This window comes from Saimiri boliviensis, chromosome 8 (genome assembly GCF_048565385.1).
Source record: "Saimiri boliviensis isolate mSaiBol1 chromosome 8, mSaiBol1.pri, whole genome shotgun sequence".
In the NCBI taxonomy this organism is placed as follows: domain Eukaryota; kingdom Metazoa; phylum Chordata; class Mammalia; order Primates; family Cebidae; genus Saimiri; species Saimiri boliviensis.
This window is the reverse complement of record NC_133456.1, coordinates 101,823,489-101,843,215: the sequence shown is the minus strand read 5'-3', so window position 1 is coordinate 101,843,215 and position 19,727 is coordinate 101,823,489. Positions and strand designations below refer to the sequence as shown.

At 34.6% G+C, this 19,727-nt stretch overlaps 1 protein-coding gene across 1 annotated transcript in view; it reads left to right on the top strand.

The window, feature by feature from the left end:
- PLXDC2 (plexin domain containing 2) overlaps positions 1–19,727 on the top strand; it is a 422,459-nt gene that overhangs the window by 337,495 nt on the left and 65,237 nt on the right. The window contains exon 10 of the mRNA XM_003930659.4: positions 18,255–18,315. Within this exon, the coding sequence (XP_003930708.2) occupies positions 18,255–18,315 (61 nt within the window). The remainder of the gene's footprint in view (positions 1–18,254; positions 18,316–19,727) is intronic.

Here is a 19,727-nt window from a genome sequence, read left to right as displayed (position 1 = left end):
CCCTCCAGCAAGGGGCAGCTTCCATGCTCATCCTTCGGGGAATGTATATAAAGCATTCTCTTGGTCTATTTTAGCTATAAGGATTTTAGGATTGAACGGAGAGAATCAGGGTACCACAATTATTGAATGACAAGCCAGATATTCTTGGAATATATAACCAAGAGTAAAATTTGTAAGTTAAAATAAATCAGTAGAGAGTCAGTGTAATTGTTCCTGTTCAAAGGTACCTTTTATATCCTAGAGACAAAGCATTTCTTTATAACCCTTTTGACATTATGATCTAAGTTCATATTCGAAGTTATTTTTAGACTATACATTTACATGATTGTTTCATATAAGGAAATTAGCTCACTTTAGTGATTAGTTTTGAAATTCATACCTAATAATCAAATAGAAAACCATGTAGGAAATCCAAGAGACCTGTTCCAAAATTAATTACAACTTTAGGTTTATTTTAGTGGATTGGGATAGGATAAGGTTTTGCTTACCAAGGCCCCTAATTTCAGATAGACATTTAGAACTCACCAAGCATTCAGAGTTTCACAAACTTTTACTATCTCGGTTCCCATATGCTGACATCCTTGTAAGTTGATACTACTACTTTTTACTTATCAGAATTACTGATTAGTAATATTCCAAGAGCTAAAAATGTGATGATTTTCATTATATACATACCAGCTTTAAAATAAAAAAATACAAATCTATTTATAATTTGCACAAAATTCATTTTTGTCTTTCATTAAAAAAAGTCATTGCTGAAATATCAGATTCAACAAAATCATTTGATTGAAAAATATTAATTGGAATACCTTATTGTCACACTGCCTAATCATCATAGACAGGAAGAGAGAGAACCATTGTCATTTCAAATTGAGGCCATCGAAGAAAGATTAAACTTTGTCTGCGGTTAGCGACAGTGCATAAATTGCCCATACATCTGAAACTGGTGACCACACCAGCCTAGGCCTAGACTGCAGGAGATTCTTTCTCTATAGTATATTATTTTTTTCTTTAACTTTTATTTTAGGTTAAGGAGTACACACACAGGTTTGTTATATAGGTAAACTCATGTCATGGGAGTTTGATGTACAGATTATTTTGTCACCAGGTACTAAGCCTACTAACCAATAGTTATTTTCTCTGATATTCTCCAACCTCCCACTCCTCATCCTTTGGTAGGCCCCCCTGTGTGTGTTGTTGTGTTCATGTGTTCTCAGATTTAGCTCCCACTTACAAATGAGAACATACAGTATTTGGTTTTCAGTTCCTGGGTTAGTCTGCGAAGTATAATGGCCTCCAGCTTCATCTATGTTCCTGCAAAGAACATGATCTTGTTCTTTTTTGATGGCTGTATAGTATTCCATCATGTATATGTACCACATTTTCTTTTTTTGGTCTCCCATTAATGGACATTTAAGTGGATTTCATGTCTTTGCTACTGTGAATAGTGCTGCCATGAATATACGTATGCATGTATCTTTATTATAGAAGAATTTATATTCCTTTGAGTATATACCCAGTAATAAGATTGTTGCATCCAATGGTTTATTCTTTATTAAGTGTATTAGGGCTTTCTGTGTCAGGCAGTACTCAGCTGCCAGGTACCCTAGGTTCAAGAGCGTTCAAGAATTAAAGAAGCATTCCTGAGTTACTAAAAAGATTCAAAAAAATCCCAAGAATACTACTGTGAAGGAAGCCATGTTTTATGACTTTAGGTGAGTTACACTGAAATGTCTGGTTGGATACCTAGTGGCACAGCCAGCAATAGCAAGCTCACCTTGAACAAAGCAATAAAGCCTGCTTACTCTATATCCTGGAATGGAAAATCCATCAGTCATCTAGATATATCCAATTCTGATATTCCTTAAAGCTGAACGAACCCAATTTCAGTAGTTCTCAAAGTTTCTTTTTTGTAGATCGTTTTCCGTGTATTATCTTTAATTGACACATCATAAGTATACACATTTATGGAGTAGAGTATATTTTAATACATGTATACAATGTGTAATGATCAAATCAGTATAATTAGCATATCAATCACCTCAAACATTTATTATGTCTTGGTGTCAGGAACCTGTCAAATCTGTTCATCTAGCTATTTGAAAATATACAATAAATTTTATATTAATTCCTAGCACAAAATTTCCTTCAAAACTTTGCAGGTCTTCTTCATGGGTAAGACTGCATCTCTGACTCAAAACTGGACAGAAAATAAATATTTTAGCATTTAGAAAAATCATCAAAACCTTAAATAGGATGTTCCTATTAAGAAATAAAGGTAGTCATATTTTCACTTTTCTGGGGGATAGCTTTTAACAAAAGTGAAAAATCAGAAACAATCCTGTTGACATTTAAATAATTTTCTTACATAAATATTAAAAGAGCTGGCTTGAGTATGAACATGTGTTTTAAATGTCTTTCTATATTTTAACATCACATTCTCCACAAAACAAATAACTAAACTGTAAACTACATTTGTAAAATATTCTCATTTACCATCATATTAGCCTTTTCAATAGAAAACTGTTAATCTAAGGTTCTTTTTATATTCAATACTCAATTAAATATATATTAAGTATATATTTAGCCCAGGCGCAGTGGCTCATGCCTGTAATCCCAGCACTTTGGGAGGCTGAATGTAGTGGATCACCTGAGGTCAGGAGTTCGAGACCAGCCTGGCCAACATGGTAAAACCCCATCTCTACAAAAATACAGAAATCAGTCAGGCGTGGTGGCAGGTGCCTGTCTGATCCCAGCTACTCAGGAAGCTGAGGCAGGAGAATCACTTGAACCTGGGAGGCAGAGGTTGCAGTGAGCCTAGATCATGCTGTTGCATTCTAGCGTGGGGGACAAGAATGAGATTTGTCTCAAAAAATAAAATAATAATAAAGTGTATATATATATATATATATATATGCGTGCACACACACACACACACACAAACACACACACACACACACATACACATAATAGATGCTGTTTGTCCAATGATAATAAAAGAATATTCAACTGGTTGCCCCTCCAATTCCTATGACTGTAAATAAATGTGAATATTATTAAATATATACTAAATAAATATTTAACATATGTTACTAAATATATATTAAAATAGTTAGAAGTTAATTGCCCAAAAATAGAACACTAGAACTTATTCCTTCTATCTGGCTGTACTTTGTATTCATTAACAAATTTTTTGGTATCTCCCCTTCCTCCATCCTTTTTTACCTCTAGTAACCATTATTCTGTTCTCTACTTCTATGAGATCAACATTTTTAGCTTGCACGTGCCTGAGAACATGCAGTACCCATCTTTCTGTGCCTGGCTTATTTCACAGCATAATATGAATATTAATACAGTTCAGAATTGTCACAGAATTTTGTCAGGATGCAGATTACTCTACAGCTCACTAAAGATTCATATTCAGTAGGTCCAAAGCAGATCCCAGGGATTCAGCTTTTTAATAAGCCTTTCTGGAGAATGCTGAGGTAGTCTAGGGTGAGGGCAGTAGAAAGGCTGATCTTGTATGTCTGAGCTACTGGGCCTGGAAGACTGCAGAGATTCTGCCTAAGTTGTGTAGAGGCATTTATTCATTCTTAATTTGGAATTGAGAAATATTATAGAAAAAAATCTGCAGATATATTTGTTATTGAAATATACTAAGGGCTAATGAAATTGAGCCTGATAAAAGAAAGCAAGAGGCTTTTGAGTAAGTGTAGTATTTATAATAAGTAAATAAAAAGATTTTAGAATGTTGTGAACTACTTAAAAATAGTGGAACTTTCTTTAGTTCTGAGTTTATATTAAATTATTGCTATCCAAGTGGTAATGAGTGTTTTAAAGAAATTTAAGGAGCTTCTAAAAATGCCATACATCTAAGATGGTTGTTTTTAACTTGGAATGCTATAAGAGATAAATTGAATTTTGAATCTATTTTAGTACAAGACCCTTTATAATCAGTTTTTTTTTTAATTTTAATAAAGAATATTAGCATTTCTATTAAACACCTTGTTCTAAAATATAACATAAACAAGATTGTCTTTTTAGAATGCAAAGTAAAACTTTATTTTTGCCTCCTTTAAGCCTTCCAAACCTAAGTTTAACAAAAGTGTACTAATTATTTTTGTGTGGATCAATTATCACAATATAGGGAGGTATTATGTTATTTTATCCATAATGTGAAAGCATTTTGAAATATATTTTGATGTAAAGAATCCTTTTGGAAAATGTATAAGGTACTAGTAACAGGGCTTCCCTTTGGAGAAACTGTCATGGATTAGAAACTGGCATAAAGAGAAATACCTATTACCATTTCATCATAATCAAATCTTTGAAAGCTTTGAATTTTTACCACATGCACATATTATCTATAATAAAACTGATCGATAAACAAAGGAACACACATTTTAAAAGAAAGGAGGGAAATAGATATTAAAGTTTATTCGGACAATTTGGGTATTCAGAAAAATTCAAAAAAACTTTTTAGAAGCAGAAAAATATCAATGCTGAGTCTATAGACTAGCCAACTTTCCTCTGGAAAGATAGCACTTGACTTACTAGATGATGGATATAACATGCATGCAATTCTTGTCTTTTTTCAAAATACTAATAGTATTGAACTCTGTATATTTATAATTACATTTCTAGCATCTTCTACCTATTCATCTATTTTGCATTTTGGTCTCTCTCTTTTTCTGGCCACTGAGCCATCTGCCAGTCTTTCATGAGGGACGTGAATAAAGAGTAGAAACCAGTTTTCTTTTTTTCCAAACTCTAAAGAAATAGGTGCTTAAGCCAAGTCTCCTAATAACTAAGTCCCACCTGAAATATGAAGGCATTCTCTTACGTCATCTTTGATTTTCCAGTTAGCAAATGCAATGTGTGCTTCCCATCTGAGTACCGTTTGGCAAACTGGAGATAAAGTCTGGAGAATTATTTAGCATCACATGTGGTTATAATTGCTTTTTCAAAATGATCCAAGTGATTTTAAAGTTTTGTTTATGTGTTAACCAACTGTGGTGGCTGCACTTTATATGGATATAATGTAGAAAGGCTAGACTTCAACAAATTCAATCTAACAAACATATACGGAGTATCTAAAAATGGAGCATTTAGTGAAAATTATATATTCCATTGTTTTAGCTTGCTTGCACTCATAAAATGAGTTCCCCCTGGAAATAATTAGAAGTTAATTGTCCAAAAATAAAATTGCATTTGTTCACTTTTAAAACAGTAGGTGCTAAATTGGTATGGAAAAAATTATGATCCTTAGAGAACAAGAAAATAAAAATTTAAAAACAAAAGACAAAGCTCACAGTAGGCATGTGTTAAAAATTGAGTATTGAATATAAAATGAACCTTAGATTAACAGTTTTCTATTGGAAAGGTTGGTATGATGGTAAATGAAGGCATTTTTAAAAAGTAGTTTATGGTTTAGTTATTTGTTTTATGGGGACTCTAATGTTAAAATATAGAAAAACATTTAAAATACATGTTCATACTCAAGCCAGCTTTTAATATTTATTGTAAGAATATTATTAAAATGTCACTGGGATTGTTTCTGATTTTTGACTTTTGTTAAAAGCTACCCCCAGAAAATGCAAATCTGACTATTTTATATTTCTTGATAGGAAGATCCTACTTAAGATTTTGACAATGTTTTCTAAATGCCTAAGAGTTTATGTTCTGTCCAGTTCTGAGTCGGAGATGCAGTCTTATCCATGAACAAGACCTGCAAAGACCTTTGAAGAAAATTAGGTGCTAGGAATTCTGTCATTCATGGAAAAGTACAAGAAATTCGGATGGATTATTCTGTGTTATTCTAAGCCAATGTGATCAAATTAATATATATTATTAGGCAAAACAAAGAAGATGATAATTCAGCAAAAAATAAGATTTATTGGTTGAACAAAGGTCAATATTCAAATTTTTCTTTCTGGGATATTATAGAAAGCAATTGGCAGATTCTGGATTAATGAGACTAATTTTTTTCTCCTTTCTAGAAAGCCGCTTTTACTTTTACCCTCAGTTCTTGAATTTTTTCTTCAATGACACTTCACAGTCAAGGAAGTACTATTCTTATTCTCTCCATGAATCACGACCTTGGCTGCAACACTTTCTAATGATAGGTTTTCTTAAAAATATACAGATTTTATATTTCTAAAATAATGTCTTCTGAGCACCAGAGAAGACCTCTGTATTGACCCATGCCCTCATCAGAATTATTCTATCCCTTCCCTGCACTCCACTAACACATAGGTTTCTTTTATCACTGCTCAGATTGCCTGCTGCTTTTGCTGATTTTAAATCACAGGAGCTTTCTAAGAAAGGACAGGAGAGTTATTTTAAGGGTAGGCCTGCCTGATACCTAGAGATGCTTAAAATATTTATAATAGCTACCTTTTATTTTGTATTTACTATGTGCCGCAAAGCCCATGAAAGGCTTTACTGCCACTAAATTCTATTATTTGTTCTCAAACCTTATAATTGCATGCAGAGTTGAGAGTTAGGTCCCTGTTTTATAAATTAGGTAAATGAGAATTAGGAAGGTAATAAAACTTACCCAAGGTTATGAAACTAGGAATTGGTGGAGGCAGGATTTAAAGTAATTTTTTTGTAGGCTGGATGGATGTTAGGAGAAATGAAAAAGTAAAGGCTATGGTTGAAATTTTTGCTACAGGTAGACTTACCAAGTATGTGCATAGACTGGCTAAGCAATCCTAAGCCGTGGTGTCCATCAGGAAAGAGGAAAAAGCCCTTCCTGGCCTACTCTGAAGGTTTTATTAGCTTAGTTACACTAACCTCCATTCAAAATTGTTCCAATGGCTTGTTATAAAAGATACATATAAAATTGCCTTTGAAAATAATTGAGGTTATTGCAAAGTGCATAACTGACAAGGTAGGGTCCTCAAAAAAAAAATTAAAACCACAGGCTGGACAAAGTAATAAAAATAGCACACAGAGAGTTATAAAAAAGATTTCTGAATAATTAATCAAAATGGCATGTACCAAGAATGGGGTTTAAAGAATTTGTTATTTTGCATGGGAAAGTTATTTTTATATCACTTTATCTGCAGCATTTTCTACTCATAGATCAGAAAGTGGAACATATATTTGTATTTCTATAGCACCCACATAGAGCCAGACACATGACCTACGAAAAGAGAATAATCTTTGATGTTATGTTTTAGAAAAAAATGGGCTGAAAATTCTTCAGACATTTAAGATTTTAGTTTGAAAGCGTAAACCTACATGATCTAAAATAACAAAGTAGACAAGAATGCATTCATGATAGGAGATAAGCATACAAGAGAACTTGGTTAAAAAGACTGTCTGAAATGGAACACAGATTCTATAAAAAGACCAGTGTTGTCTGTGAAGGGTGAGAATCAGATTAATTCCCTGTACACCACATGGTTTAGGTTTTTTGTCCCAATGTCTCATTTAGCCAGTGGGTGCCTCCTTTCTCTTACAAACATATTGTGATTTGCCCTATAAATTATATGGTCTCCCTCCCTAGCACTATGCTGGTATTTCTGGTTGTCCTCCAGTCCCTGTTCTTGTCTAAGTTTTTATTTCATTTGGTACGTTCAGAACCTAAGGCAGAGCTAGCATTTCTATGGTAGTGCAATTATTCTCCATAATGGAATTCTTGTGACACAGACCGTATGGCCTGTAAGCCCAAAATATTCACTGCATCTGGCCTGTTACAGGACAAGTTTGCCAGATAAATGGAGGATATGTAACAAATGTATTGATTAATGGAAAAAAGGTAAATATGTAATCATAATAATCTAGTTTGAAAAAAATTATTGACTATCTGGTTTTACGGGGTTTAATGGGGTAAACAGTGATAGTATGGTATATAAACACTTTTAATGAGTATTACTTAAAGGAAACGGCAGAGAGCAAGTGAAGGACTAAGTTAGATTGATGCAACAGTGTTTGCAAATGAATGATAGAAATGATTTTGAAGTTGTTGAGGAAGGAGAGAGAACATGAGGATTCTACACTACATATGCATTCTACATATGCTTACATAGCTCTTGCTTTAAATATTTTTCTGTCTGGGTAAAAGGGGTGTGCTCTGAAATTCCAAGTCAGTTGCATTAAAAGCAAATTTTAAGAAAAAGCTGCAAGTCTAAGAATGCTTCTGTTAACATAAGATGACATTAACTCTATTTTATGAAGGAGAAAATTGCTTCACATCCAAATTCTTAAAATCCTTTTTTTTTTTTTTAGTGCTGTCTTTAATAAGACATAGAACATTGGTACACATGAGCTGCATAACACTCTAATGGAATTAGCATTTAGTAATTTGATATTTTATATGCCTGACAAATCTGATGTAGAAAAAGCAAGGAAATATGGAAGAATACTGTTTTATGACCAGAATCATGCTTTAAAGTGGAATGTGTCTACTAATTCTTTGTTGGCAATCTAATTAAGGACCTGAGCCTGATACAATTTTAGAAACTGATGCAGGCAAGCTCATACACTTATAATAAAGAAGGTATAAGAAGAATTTTTAAAGAAAAACAAAGCTTTCTGTATACTAAAGGCACTACTAAACAGCATTTTTAAGCATTGTTTTTTAAGCATTGTTATTAACTTAGACTTCGAGAGGCAAATTGAACTCAGCTCTGTGTGTGTGTGTGTGAGCACACGCACACGTGTGTGTATACTTAAAATTCTTAAGCTTGAAGATTTTAAAATATTAAGGGCATCATCTTAGTAACCTTGTAGCAAACTCTATAAGCCTTGGAAAAGTGTTTCTACTGAAATTAATTCACTTCTACTTGGAATAATCAGTCTTAAGAGTTCAGATGACAAAGCTGAATATACCATTAATGAAATTGAGCAATGGCTATTTTCAAGTTCAGATGATTACTATAAACTAATATGGACTATGCATATATATTAAAAGATATTCTAATTTAATCGGGTGCTTACAGGTACTTAGAAAAGTTATCTCACAAATACATCTTTTGAAAGATGTAACAGTCAATTTCATTAAAGAGATATCTTTTATGGGACAATGTTCCGCTGATTTTCGTAAGCTTTGTTCAATTACTGTTATCTGGCATTATACTCCCTTGCATTGCATCTTCTAGGGCAGGCGTCCCCAAACTAAGGCCCGTGGGCCGCATGCGGCCCCCTGAGGCCGTTTATCCGGCCCCCATGCCGCACTTCAGGAAGGGGCACCTCTTTCATTGGTGGTCAGTGAGAGGAGCACAAAATGTGGCGGCCCTCCAACAGTCTGAGGGACAGTGAACTGGCCCCCTGTGTAAAAAGTTTGGGGACGCCTGTTCTAGGGACATAGAGAAGAAGGTGCTTCTCTTCTTGTAGTCCCCTTATCAATATGACATTATTTTAAGGGAGCTCATAGTGCTTATCTGAAAGATTTCATTACATTATAAAAGATAATCATAGCAAGCCTAGATGAATTAATGGGGTGAAGGGAACAAATGATTTCATAAAGTGGTTCTCAAATTGTTTTTTTCCTCAAGCAGGAGAAACATTTTTGAAAAATAAAACTCCAAATATAAAACAGATAAGATGAGATCATCTTGGGTGCAGGCTGTGGTCTGGGCTTCACAGTCCAGTTGGTCCCTGTCCTCCACTGAGAGGGCTACCACAGCCATGCAGAGACTCCACAAAACCGAACCTTGAAGTCTGGACAGAGCTTGAAAATCAGTGATTCGTGCATGTTTTCCTGGTTAATCCACCCAGCCATTATTTAAGCAGATTATTTCCAAGGACCCAAATCAACTGTGATTAGAAATGCTTTGCCTCTTAAGCAAGGAGGCAGTGGAGGGAGTGCAAATCAAAGCCATTTATTTTTCTGGGAAGTGTATTGGTTACCTTTCTTTAAGAAATCTGGGCAACGATAATGGTCTTCTCTATTCATTTATAGATCCTTTTAAATGTTTATGGTTCAAAACCAGAGTAAAGTTTATGCTGGTTCTCAGAGAAACTAGAAATACTGTCTTTGTCCATCTCTCTGTGATTCTCAACACTCCTGGTTAAAATTGTAGCTTCTTTGTAGTAAAATAATAAATTAGGAAAAAGATCTTTCTTTGATGAGACAATTGTCTCATCTAAAATAATTTCTAGTTCTGCTCCACAATCCAACTTTGCCTTCTTGGCAGAACACAGGTGAGTTGATTCACTCATGGTTGATGTTCCTGAGGAAGACAGACAACCCTAAAACACCAGAAGCCATTTGAAAAAATGTATTGACAACAGGATAGCGTTTTATAGAGGCACAACACACCTAAACCCTCAAGATTTTACATTGCTTTTTCCAAGGCACCGACAAAGTAAAAGTTACATTTCTTTTTTGTTTCCTTTTACTCATTTAAAGGTGCTATTCAAGTATAACGTTTGGTATGAAATCAAGAATTTTTAAGAAAAGGTGTCCAAAACGGAATCCTGAAACTTCCGGTAGTTTTATTTGTTAGTGGGTGTTTGCTTCCGCAGCTCAGGGCTATGGGAAGAGATCGGTTTCTTCTTTCTTTCCTGGAAAACTTAACTCTCATTTCTGTCCTACCAAGATAGCAAAGTTTGATGCTGGCAAGGAACTTTTAGATTTTGATAGAATTCATCTATCAAAAAGAGAGGATTTCCCCTCCCTGTTTTAGAAACGATTTCTGTGGTTAACGGGGCTCGAGTCCTGGATCAGGACTTGGAGGATTTTCTATAGATTTTCGGTATGTGTCAGATTATAATATCTTTTTTTTCAATAAGCACTTCCTGTAAGCCCTTCTTGACCTGTGCTAGGTGCCATGAAGGGTATAGAATAAAGTAACTGACATTTGTTGAGCACCTTCTATGTAAAACACCGAAAGAGTGCCTTGTCTGCATTATCTCAGTTAATAAACACCCAAACCCAGCAAAGATAGATTTCATAATCTCTATGTTACTGAAAATGAATATCAAATAATAGCGTGCTGTAGATAGCTCCCAGTAAACTCCAATAGATGGCAGAGAGAGAGCTGCCGGCCCCAGTTTTATGCATACAATTCTAAAGTTCATGTTCCTTTCACTAAATAACACAGCTTCAAGTTTTGCAGTTGTTAAATGGGAAAATTTTTCAGAAATAGTGGTCAAGTTGAGGTGAGAAACACATAACAGACAATTGTTGAATATGGTTCATGTCAACCATTTCATGTTCAAACAGTGTTAGTAACTTGCACTTTTTCCCTCTTTTCTTCCCAGTATAGCCATGTTATATGTGGCTTTTTCTGGAAGTACCCCAGAAGCATTTTGGAAATTACTAATCAGCTTGTTAACTGTTAATTCAAGGCTAGAGGCTCCATTGTTCTTAGTGCCTGCACTTAAAAAGAAAGTCAGGTGTGGCAAAGTTGGATGTTTTTTTCTAATATGATGCAATATGACCCCAAATTCTTCAGGATGTGCTAGTTTTCTGCCTAGACACAAGACTCCGAAGTTGTACTTTTAGTTAAGTAGAAATATGGCAGTGTTGTTTAATGGAATAGTCACTTTTAATCATAGATGCCAAAATCTTCAAAAATAAAAGAAATGAGAAAAGAAAACATTTCAATGAATATTTAGCTTCAGTATGTATACACAGATATGCATGTAAATACCCAAACACAATGTTAAATATACTTTTTAGTATTATTTATTCTAAAGGAGTTCAAAGCCTCTAATTTGGAGCAATTTTAATTGAAGATTTCAGAAATCTCATACTTTATGTTGCCATTGCATTCCCATTCCACTTGATGCAGGTGAAACCGCACTGAAAGTCATTGAGGAATTCAGATTTCACTATATCCGCAACTGCTGGTTTTTAAAAAATGTAACAAGCACAATAATCAAGTGAGGGACTTAAATTTGTGAAATTAATGAAGCTACAATGCTCTGTAAAGAAAGATTGTGTAAGTCAGTCCTCAGCCAAACTTGCACCATTGAAAACTCCCTTAGCCAGCATATTTCTGTATGTACTGGCATCACTGAAAAGTTACACAGGTAGCAAAGTTAGAAATTGGATTTTACTGCGAGAACAGTATTGCAAACAAATCAGTCAAGTCTTTAGAGTCAAATACAGCAACTTTTAACTATTTTCAAAGAATAAATACTTCATTTTCTTTCCCATTCTAAGTAGTATGCTAAGAAATTTTTTAAATGTAAGCAAAAAATAAATACCAAAGTATTTAATAATCTAGCTAGAGTTGCTGTTTTCTAATCTGGTTTTAGTGGATTGTCCGAATGTATAATTGGCTGTGTTTTTATGCATCACAATTTCAACTTGCATTTCAGTCTACCTTTGTATATGTTTGTCATTTCTGTAAAGCCGTGAAAATGCACAAATAAGGACATTTTGCCAACATCATCCATGGCTTTTAATCAGAATGATTTATGAGAAGAGTCACCTATTTCCAGATAAGACTAAATATTGTAGCTTTACCCGGTGTCACCTATTTCCTATCCTACAGACTCTGAAACTGAAAACAGACTAGATATCAGGAGGTAACATTCACAGGAAGGAAAAACTCCAGCATGCAAAGCCAATTACAAAAATCAATTTCTTTGTTGGAAATTCTGGCAATTCAAGATAGGATAACAACTAAAAAGTAATGGAAATGCCTGTTTTGCCTCTTATTTGGAGGAGAGAGAAATAAGACATGATTTTTTTTCAATACAGAGTCTTGCTCTGTTGGCCAGGCTGGAGTGCAGTGGCATAATAATAGCTCACTGCAGCTTCAACCTCCTGTGCTCAGGCAATCCTTCCACTTCAGCCTCCCTCTAGCTGGTACTACAGGCATACACCACTATGCCCAGCTAATTTTTCTATTTGTTGTAGAGACAGGGTTTTGACAGGCTACTCACACCAGTCTTGAACTCCTGAGCTCAAGAGATCCTCCTGCCTTGGCCTCCCAAAGTGCTGGGATTACAGGCATGAGCCCCCGTGCCTGGCTCAATATGAGTATTTTTTTAATGACATGACAAAATTGGAAGAATATTTTAACATTTACTCTATTTCCTACATATGAATATGTTACACTTGCAAAATAATTCCTATTTCTTAAATTCTTTCCACAAAACTGACATAAATTTTATCTGCTGAATTGATACATGCCACAAACTGGGAGAATATTGTCTGTTTTCTAGGCTGCCTTATTTAATGGGATTCTCTTAATACATTCCCCGGGGGCTTTGAAATCAACACGCCTTTGAAATTGAGTCGAAATTAGTATAATTAACTTGAAGTACTATATAGCTCTCTATTAATTTGTTTTGGAATTAGATAATTATGAGAAGAGAGTAACTTGGACATAAAAATATGAAAAACTTTAGTTAAGAGTTCATATCTCAGTGAAATCAATTATGTGAGAAATATGTACAAAACCATATAATTTCTGTCGATTTTGAATAAAGATTTGGCCCATATGTGAGATCAACTTAGTATTTTCTCTCATAATATTCTATGATACTAATTCCTGAATGTGATGATAAGGGACTTTATATTATAAAACACATCTTACATTAATATGGTACATAGAGTTAATTCCTAGACATTTTCTAAATCCTGTCTATGAAGTGAAAACCTCATTTATTCATTTTTGTATGATAGTCAAATTTGGTACATGCATACCATATACCAAAGGTATTATTAGGTATAAAGGTATAATTAGATATTAAACCATCTAACATTTACTTAATCTTTACTAGACAAATACTGAACTTTTAATCCTTATGTAACCTCCTCCACCTCATTTTACAGATGAGGAAATAGGTTAGAAAGGAAAAATAACTTGAGAGCAAAATGTTTGTTAGACAGGAGGAATAAATTTTTTAAGATCTATTGCACAAAACAGTATAGCATATTGTATCTTTTGCATATTTGTATATTTTCACTGTACATATATATCACATACTGTATGCTATGACTATAGTGTATTATATATGTAGTCTAGTATATGTTTCAAAATTGCTTAGTGGGTAAATTTCAAATGTTCTCATCACAAAAAGATCAGTATCTGAGATAATGACTATATTAATTAGCTTGATTTAATCATTTCTCATTGCATACATGTATCATATCACATATTATGTGATATTACCCCGTAAATATATACAGTAATAATTTGTCAACATGCAATAAATCACTCAAAAAAAAGTAAAAAGAAAAATAACTTAAGATCACACACCTATTTTGTGCCCAAGCCAAAATACTAACTTGAAAGCTTTGTAAGATAAACTCAAAAGCAACTAATTGTAGTATAATAGTGGGCGTTTGTACTTGGTATTGGGGGATCTCTGAGCAAGGGTTGTTGACTCTGCTGGGTGGAAGGAGAAGGAGCTGTTTCTTGGAGGAGATTGGGGTTGAGTTGGTTTGGGTTTGCCGATTGGGTAGGCCAGCCATATGTAATAGCATCTTCAAAGGCAGAGTCATGAAAAAGCATAGAACCTTCATGGAAGGGAAAACAATTTGCTGTTCTCAGAGCAAAAGGAGGGTACAAATGGGTGGTAGAGCATGGGCTACAGGAGTGAGCAAGAGGCCTGAACATATTGTACAGGAAGTCAGTGTGGTACAAATGCCCTGAAGGTGTTTGTTTACAATAAAAATGGCTGGGTCCCAATTGTCAGAGAATCTTATTCACTTAGACCCATGAATTTTCATTTGGACAGGAATCCCAGGTGATTGCAATGTGGGAGATCCTTTTTGTGAATAACAGTTAAAAATACTGGAAAACAATGTGCTGGAGAGTGATACGGTTAGGTTAATGTGATTGTGCTGTAAATACAGACACATACACACAAAGCGCGCACACATACACACAGAGCAGCTCATCAGAGACAGGAAAGTATTCTCAAAAGTGATTTTTGGTTTATTTAGAATGCAGAAATAATATAAAGGTGACTTTTTTAGTGATTTATACAAGTCTGTCTCATACACACATTCTTGTGCTTATAATTGCTTTTGGATGCTATTTAGATTACTGGGCATTAACAAATGCTAAAATGGCAGGATCCAGTTTTATTTATTTCTGAGGCCTTATATGCTACATATGAGTATGACATTTTCAAACCAAATCTTACTTGTTTTGCCATTCTCAGTTTTTTCCACTCTAGCCCTTAGTAAATTTCAATTATTAAGAAATTGATTGTCAATAAATCAATGATGAATTACTTAATTGATTCATATTTTCAGTAGAACCTAATTTCACACAACATGATTTGGTGATTATTTAATAAATCAAGCAAACTGCATTTCTGTGCTTTTCCTGGGGATTAATTTAACAATGTAAAGGACTAATTCCAAGGTAAAATTTCAGTTGATATGCAAAGTTAAGATTTGGCACTGTCTCATTAAAATATAAGGTAAAAGTTAGTACATCCCATTGACTTTGGATATCTCTGAGACAGAATAAGTGAATACAAATCATGTTTAAAGCAAGTTCTGTTCCATTGAATTACAGTTATGATTCAATGGAACAGAAATCAGGTGGCTCCCAAGAAAATATTTTTTTTTTTGGTAGAAAATTGATACCTCCCCATCTTCCAAAACAGAATGTCGATACATTCTTCAATGTTTGAACAAACTCGAAAGGAAAATATAGGAAGGAGCATTCATCTAACTCATCTGGAATTAAATAGACACAACTTGTCAGAACCTCACTGGGTAACCAGAGATGGCCTTGGCCAACTGGGGATTCTCAAATTCGGGATGTCAGATCCCACACTGATGTTGACTCCACACTTAAGCTTGTTCAGTACAGATGGTAGGCATAAAATAGCTTAACTTCAATGGATCACGTCCTGAAAGAATGAGAGATATGGTCCGTTTTGTTGACAGGAGGGTTGTTTTCACATTCCACTTGAATTAAATTATGCTTGTTCATCCCATGATGCATAATCTCTGGCAAGCATTCTTAGAAAGAGCTATCATGTGGACTCATTGCAAAACAAGCTAAAAATTTTTTAAAAGGTTACAAAGTAACACTGTGAGAAATTTGTAATATTGTAAGAAAATATAAGGCAACACTTGAACAGTTTTTATTTATTTTGAAAACTATATAGGTATCTAGAGTAACTTAATTAAATGGATTTTTATATATTACATTTAGACATATTGTATTAGTCCATTTCACACTGCTGATAATGACATATCCCAGACTGGGAACTTTATAAAGAAAAAGACATTTAATGGACTTATCGTTCCCCATGGTTGGGGAGGCCTCACAATCATGGTGGAAGGCAAAAGGCACGTCTTACATGGCACAGACAAAAGAGAATGAGAGCGAAGCAAAAGGGAAAACCCTGTACAAAATCATCAGATCTTGTGAGACTTATTCCCTACCATGAGAACAGTACAGGGGAAACTGCCCCCATGATTCAATTATCTCCCACCGAATCCCTCCCACAACACGGGGAAGTTATGGGAGCTACAATTCAAGATGAGATTTGGGTGGGGACACAGCCTAAGTGTATCATACTTGTTTATATATTAACATTGAGGGTCAATGTATGTCTTAAATGTCAATGGACCGACAAAAATAGTTTGAATTTTTCACATGAAAAAGATACTCTGTGTCAGATATACTGGATAATATGATCAGTATAAGACCCTAGGTTTCAAATATTCTCAATTAAGTTTGGTAATTAAGACATAAGTACATGAGATTTTTTCATAAAGGAGGAAATAATATTAAAGTAAGATGTGATCACAGCAATACAGTAGCTCCCATTCTCCAAGACTTTTAATGGATAATACCAAACTCTATATATACTGTTTTCTCCTGTATCTACATACCAGTGATAAAGTTTAACTTACAAATTAGACACTGTGGAAATTAAAAACTAGTAATGAAGTACAACAATTATAACAATATAGTGTAATAAAAGTCATATGAATATAACTCCTTCTCTCTCAAAATATCTTATTGTACCGTACTCACTTATTTTCAGACCACAGTTAACCATGGATAACTGAAATCTAAAAGGAATGACTATGGTAGCAATGCTTTATCAGAATGTGCTCTGGATAGTAATTTCTGGGTCTTGGAGAATTATTGGGCTGTGTAAGCGCAGGTAGGGAAGACAGAAGATTATTCCAGTTAAGGAAGACAGTGTGAGTGAACAAAGTCTGAGTAACATGATGCTTGCTAAATTAGATCTTTTAGACATGACGTATTTCTAGTGCAATTGGGTGTCCCCAAGAAGATACTTGGGTTCCATGATTCACTAGAAAGACTCACAGAACTCAGAAAAGCTGTATACTCCAGGTTGTCACAGGAAAAAGAGATGAGTTAAAATCAGCAAAGGTGAAATGCACATAGGGTGGAATCCAGGAAAGACCAGTACAAGTAGCCAGTTGTCTTCTCCCAGTGAAATTATACAGATAGCACTTAATTCCTCCAATGACAATATATGATAGCAGACAACAAGTATTGCTAAACCAAAGAAGCTCACACAAGCTTGGTCTCCAGGGTTTTTATTAAGGGTTCATCCATTGGGATAGAATGCCCCTGTGACTAATCTTTTCCGGTCTTCAGCTCTCCCAAGAGTCAAACTATTTCAGAATGGCCCAGGGTCCTAGGTAAATAAAGTTGGACATTCACAATAAATCAAATTGTCAGCATAAACTATCTGCATAGCACAAGACCCAAGGATAGACACTCTTAATAGGCAGGATAGTCCAGGAGTTGAGAGGTTACCCCTCAAGAGAAGGTCAAGGGCCAGTCTTTTTTTTGGAACATGCAGGGTTTGAAAACCACACAGCTGCTAAGTTGACATTTTACTGCACAATAGAGGAAGAGTTTGTGTGATGGTGGGTCTTGAATGAATGAGTGAAATGAATGAATGCATGAACCTGAAATCATGAAATACTATATTTGTAAAAAAAAAAAAAAAAAAAAAGCCTGTATTTATTTGTTTTAATGATGAGAAAAAAAATACAGGGTAAAAGAAAATCCACTTCATAGAATAGCAGTTGGTCTTACCTTTGTGCAGGGATCTAGGTACTCTGTACAGTGTATTTTGCCTTAATTGTGATTTTGTTGCCATGTGTGATCCTAATAGTGACACACCAGGGAAGAAGTGATTACTTAATAACCCTCTAAATATTTCACTGCTTCTCCAGTTGCCAGTTATATGAAAGAGTTAATGTCGGTGCTAAACTGAAAATGTGAGAATGAACTACTTACTAATCTTTTTCTTTTCATTTCTGTCCTCCACCCTGCACCCCATCCTTTCTTTTCTGAACTGCAATGTGGTCTTCTTTGAAGATGTTCCAGTGGATTTGATCGTCATCGGCAGGACTGGGTGGACAGTGGATGCCCTGAAGAGGTACACATGCTTTATTGTGACAGAAGCCTGGGACCAGTGTTTGTAACTGATAACAATTTTTTATTCAATATGCATGCCCTAAAACTTAATGAAAGAGAAGAATCCTTCTATAAGCCCAATGTCTGTACTTATTAGGGGTTCAGTAACTGCTGGTTATTTTTGTTAAATTAGATACCATTTTCATTAGCATTGTAGCAGCTTGCTACAGCCTCAAATATATGCAGGCATTGGGCTTAACTATTCATATGTATTATCTCAATATGTTCTCATATTCGTTCTATGAAGAACAGTGCCTGCGCTGTCACTACCCTCACATTACCAAGGAAAGAAAAGGAAGGAGTGAGGGGAGCTTGTGGGGAAGGGTGGAGTGTGGATTCTCGGAGAGTCAGGTTAGTGGCTAGGAGTAGAGGCAGGATTGGATTCTGTATGAGCAAAGACGAGTTCTCTTAAACGCTTGCTATTTATCTAAGATGTACCAAGCCATTATTCCTCTTTGTAGTTCAAACAGCAAGGCCAGTAGTATTGTATGGGGTGGAAGACTGCAGCAAATTGGCGTGCTATAATAAATGAGAAATTGAGTAAACGTTAGTTGGCGTAGACAAATGGTATAATATCAGCTCTGAGGGAAACATGATAGAGGTAAGTATGCAGTGAAGTCATTTGACCAACCATTGCAGAAACAATTTTAACCCATTTAAAAGCTTTCCGTGAATGGCATTTATACTATAATTTCAGGATCATGTAAAGATATTCTATAAAGTTTATGAAGAAGAGTATGTATTTCTTCTCACTTCCTTAAGTTTTAGGGTAAGAATTTTGAATTAAAACTGTTAACAGTTACAAAAATTTTTTTATTTAGCAAAGCAAGTCATGCCAAAATGCTGTTTTAAAAACTATTAGATCAGTGGTTACAAAGGCTCTAAAATTCATTTTTGGGGGAGCATGTCTTATAAAGATCTTGAGAAATACATTTTCTTAAGAACATTATTACACTTTAAATGCAGTATGGCCAGTGCAGCTTTAATCAACCTTTTGACATTCATTCAGGAAATGACAGCAGTGTGTACTCATCCATCTCACTTCAATTATCTAATAACGTAGTTCAAAAGAACATCTGTTGACAAAGCCATAGTTGTATTTTGAGACAGTCATTTCTTTCCTATAATCAGTTTTCACCATATACAATGTTGAAAATGAATATCTGTATATGCATAAAGATTGAGAATATAATTTGTATATGTATTCGTATATATGTAACTGGGAGTCTGTATGTTTTCTCCCAAATTTTGTTTCTCTTTTAATTTTCTCTATGATTTTATTTGACTAACATTAATTATCAATTTAGTTTGTCAAATGTATCAATCTTTTATTTTTATAATGAGTTTTATATGTCCATGGATCTTGTTTAAAAG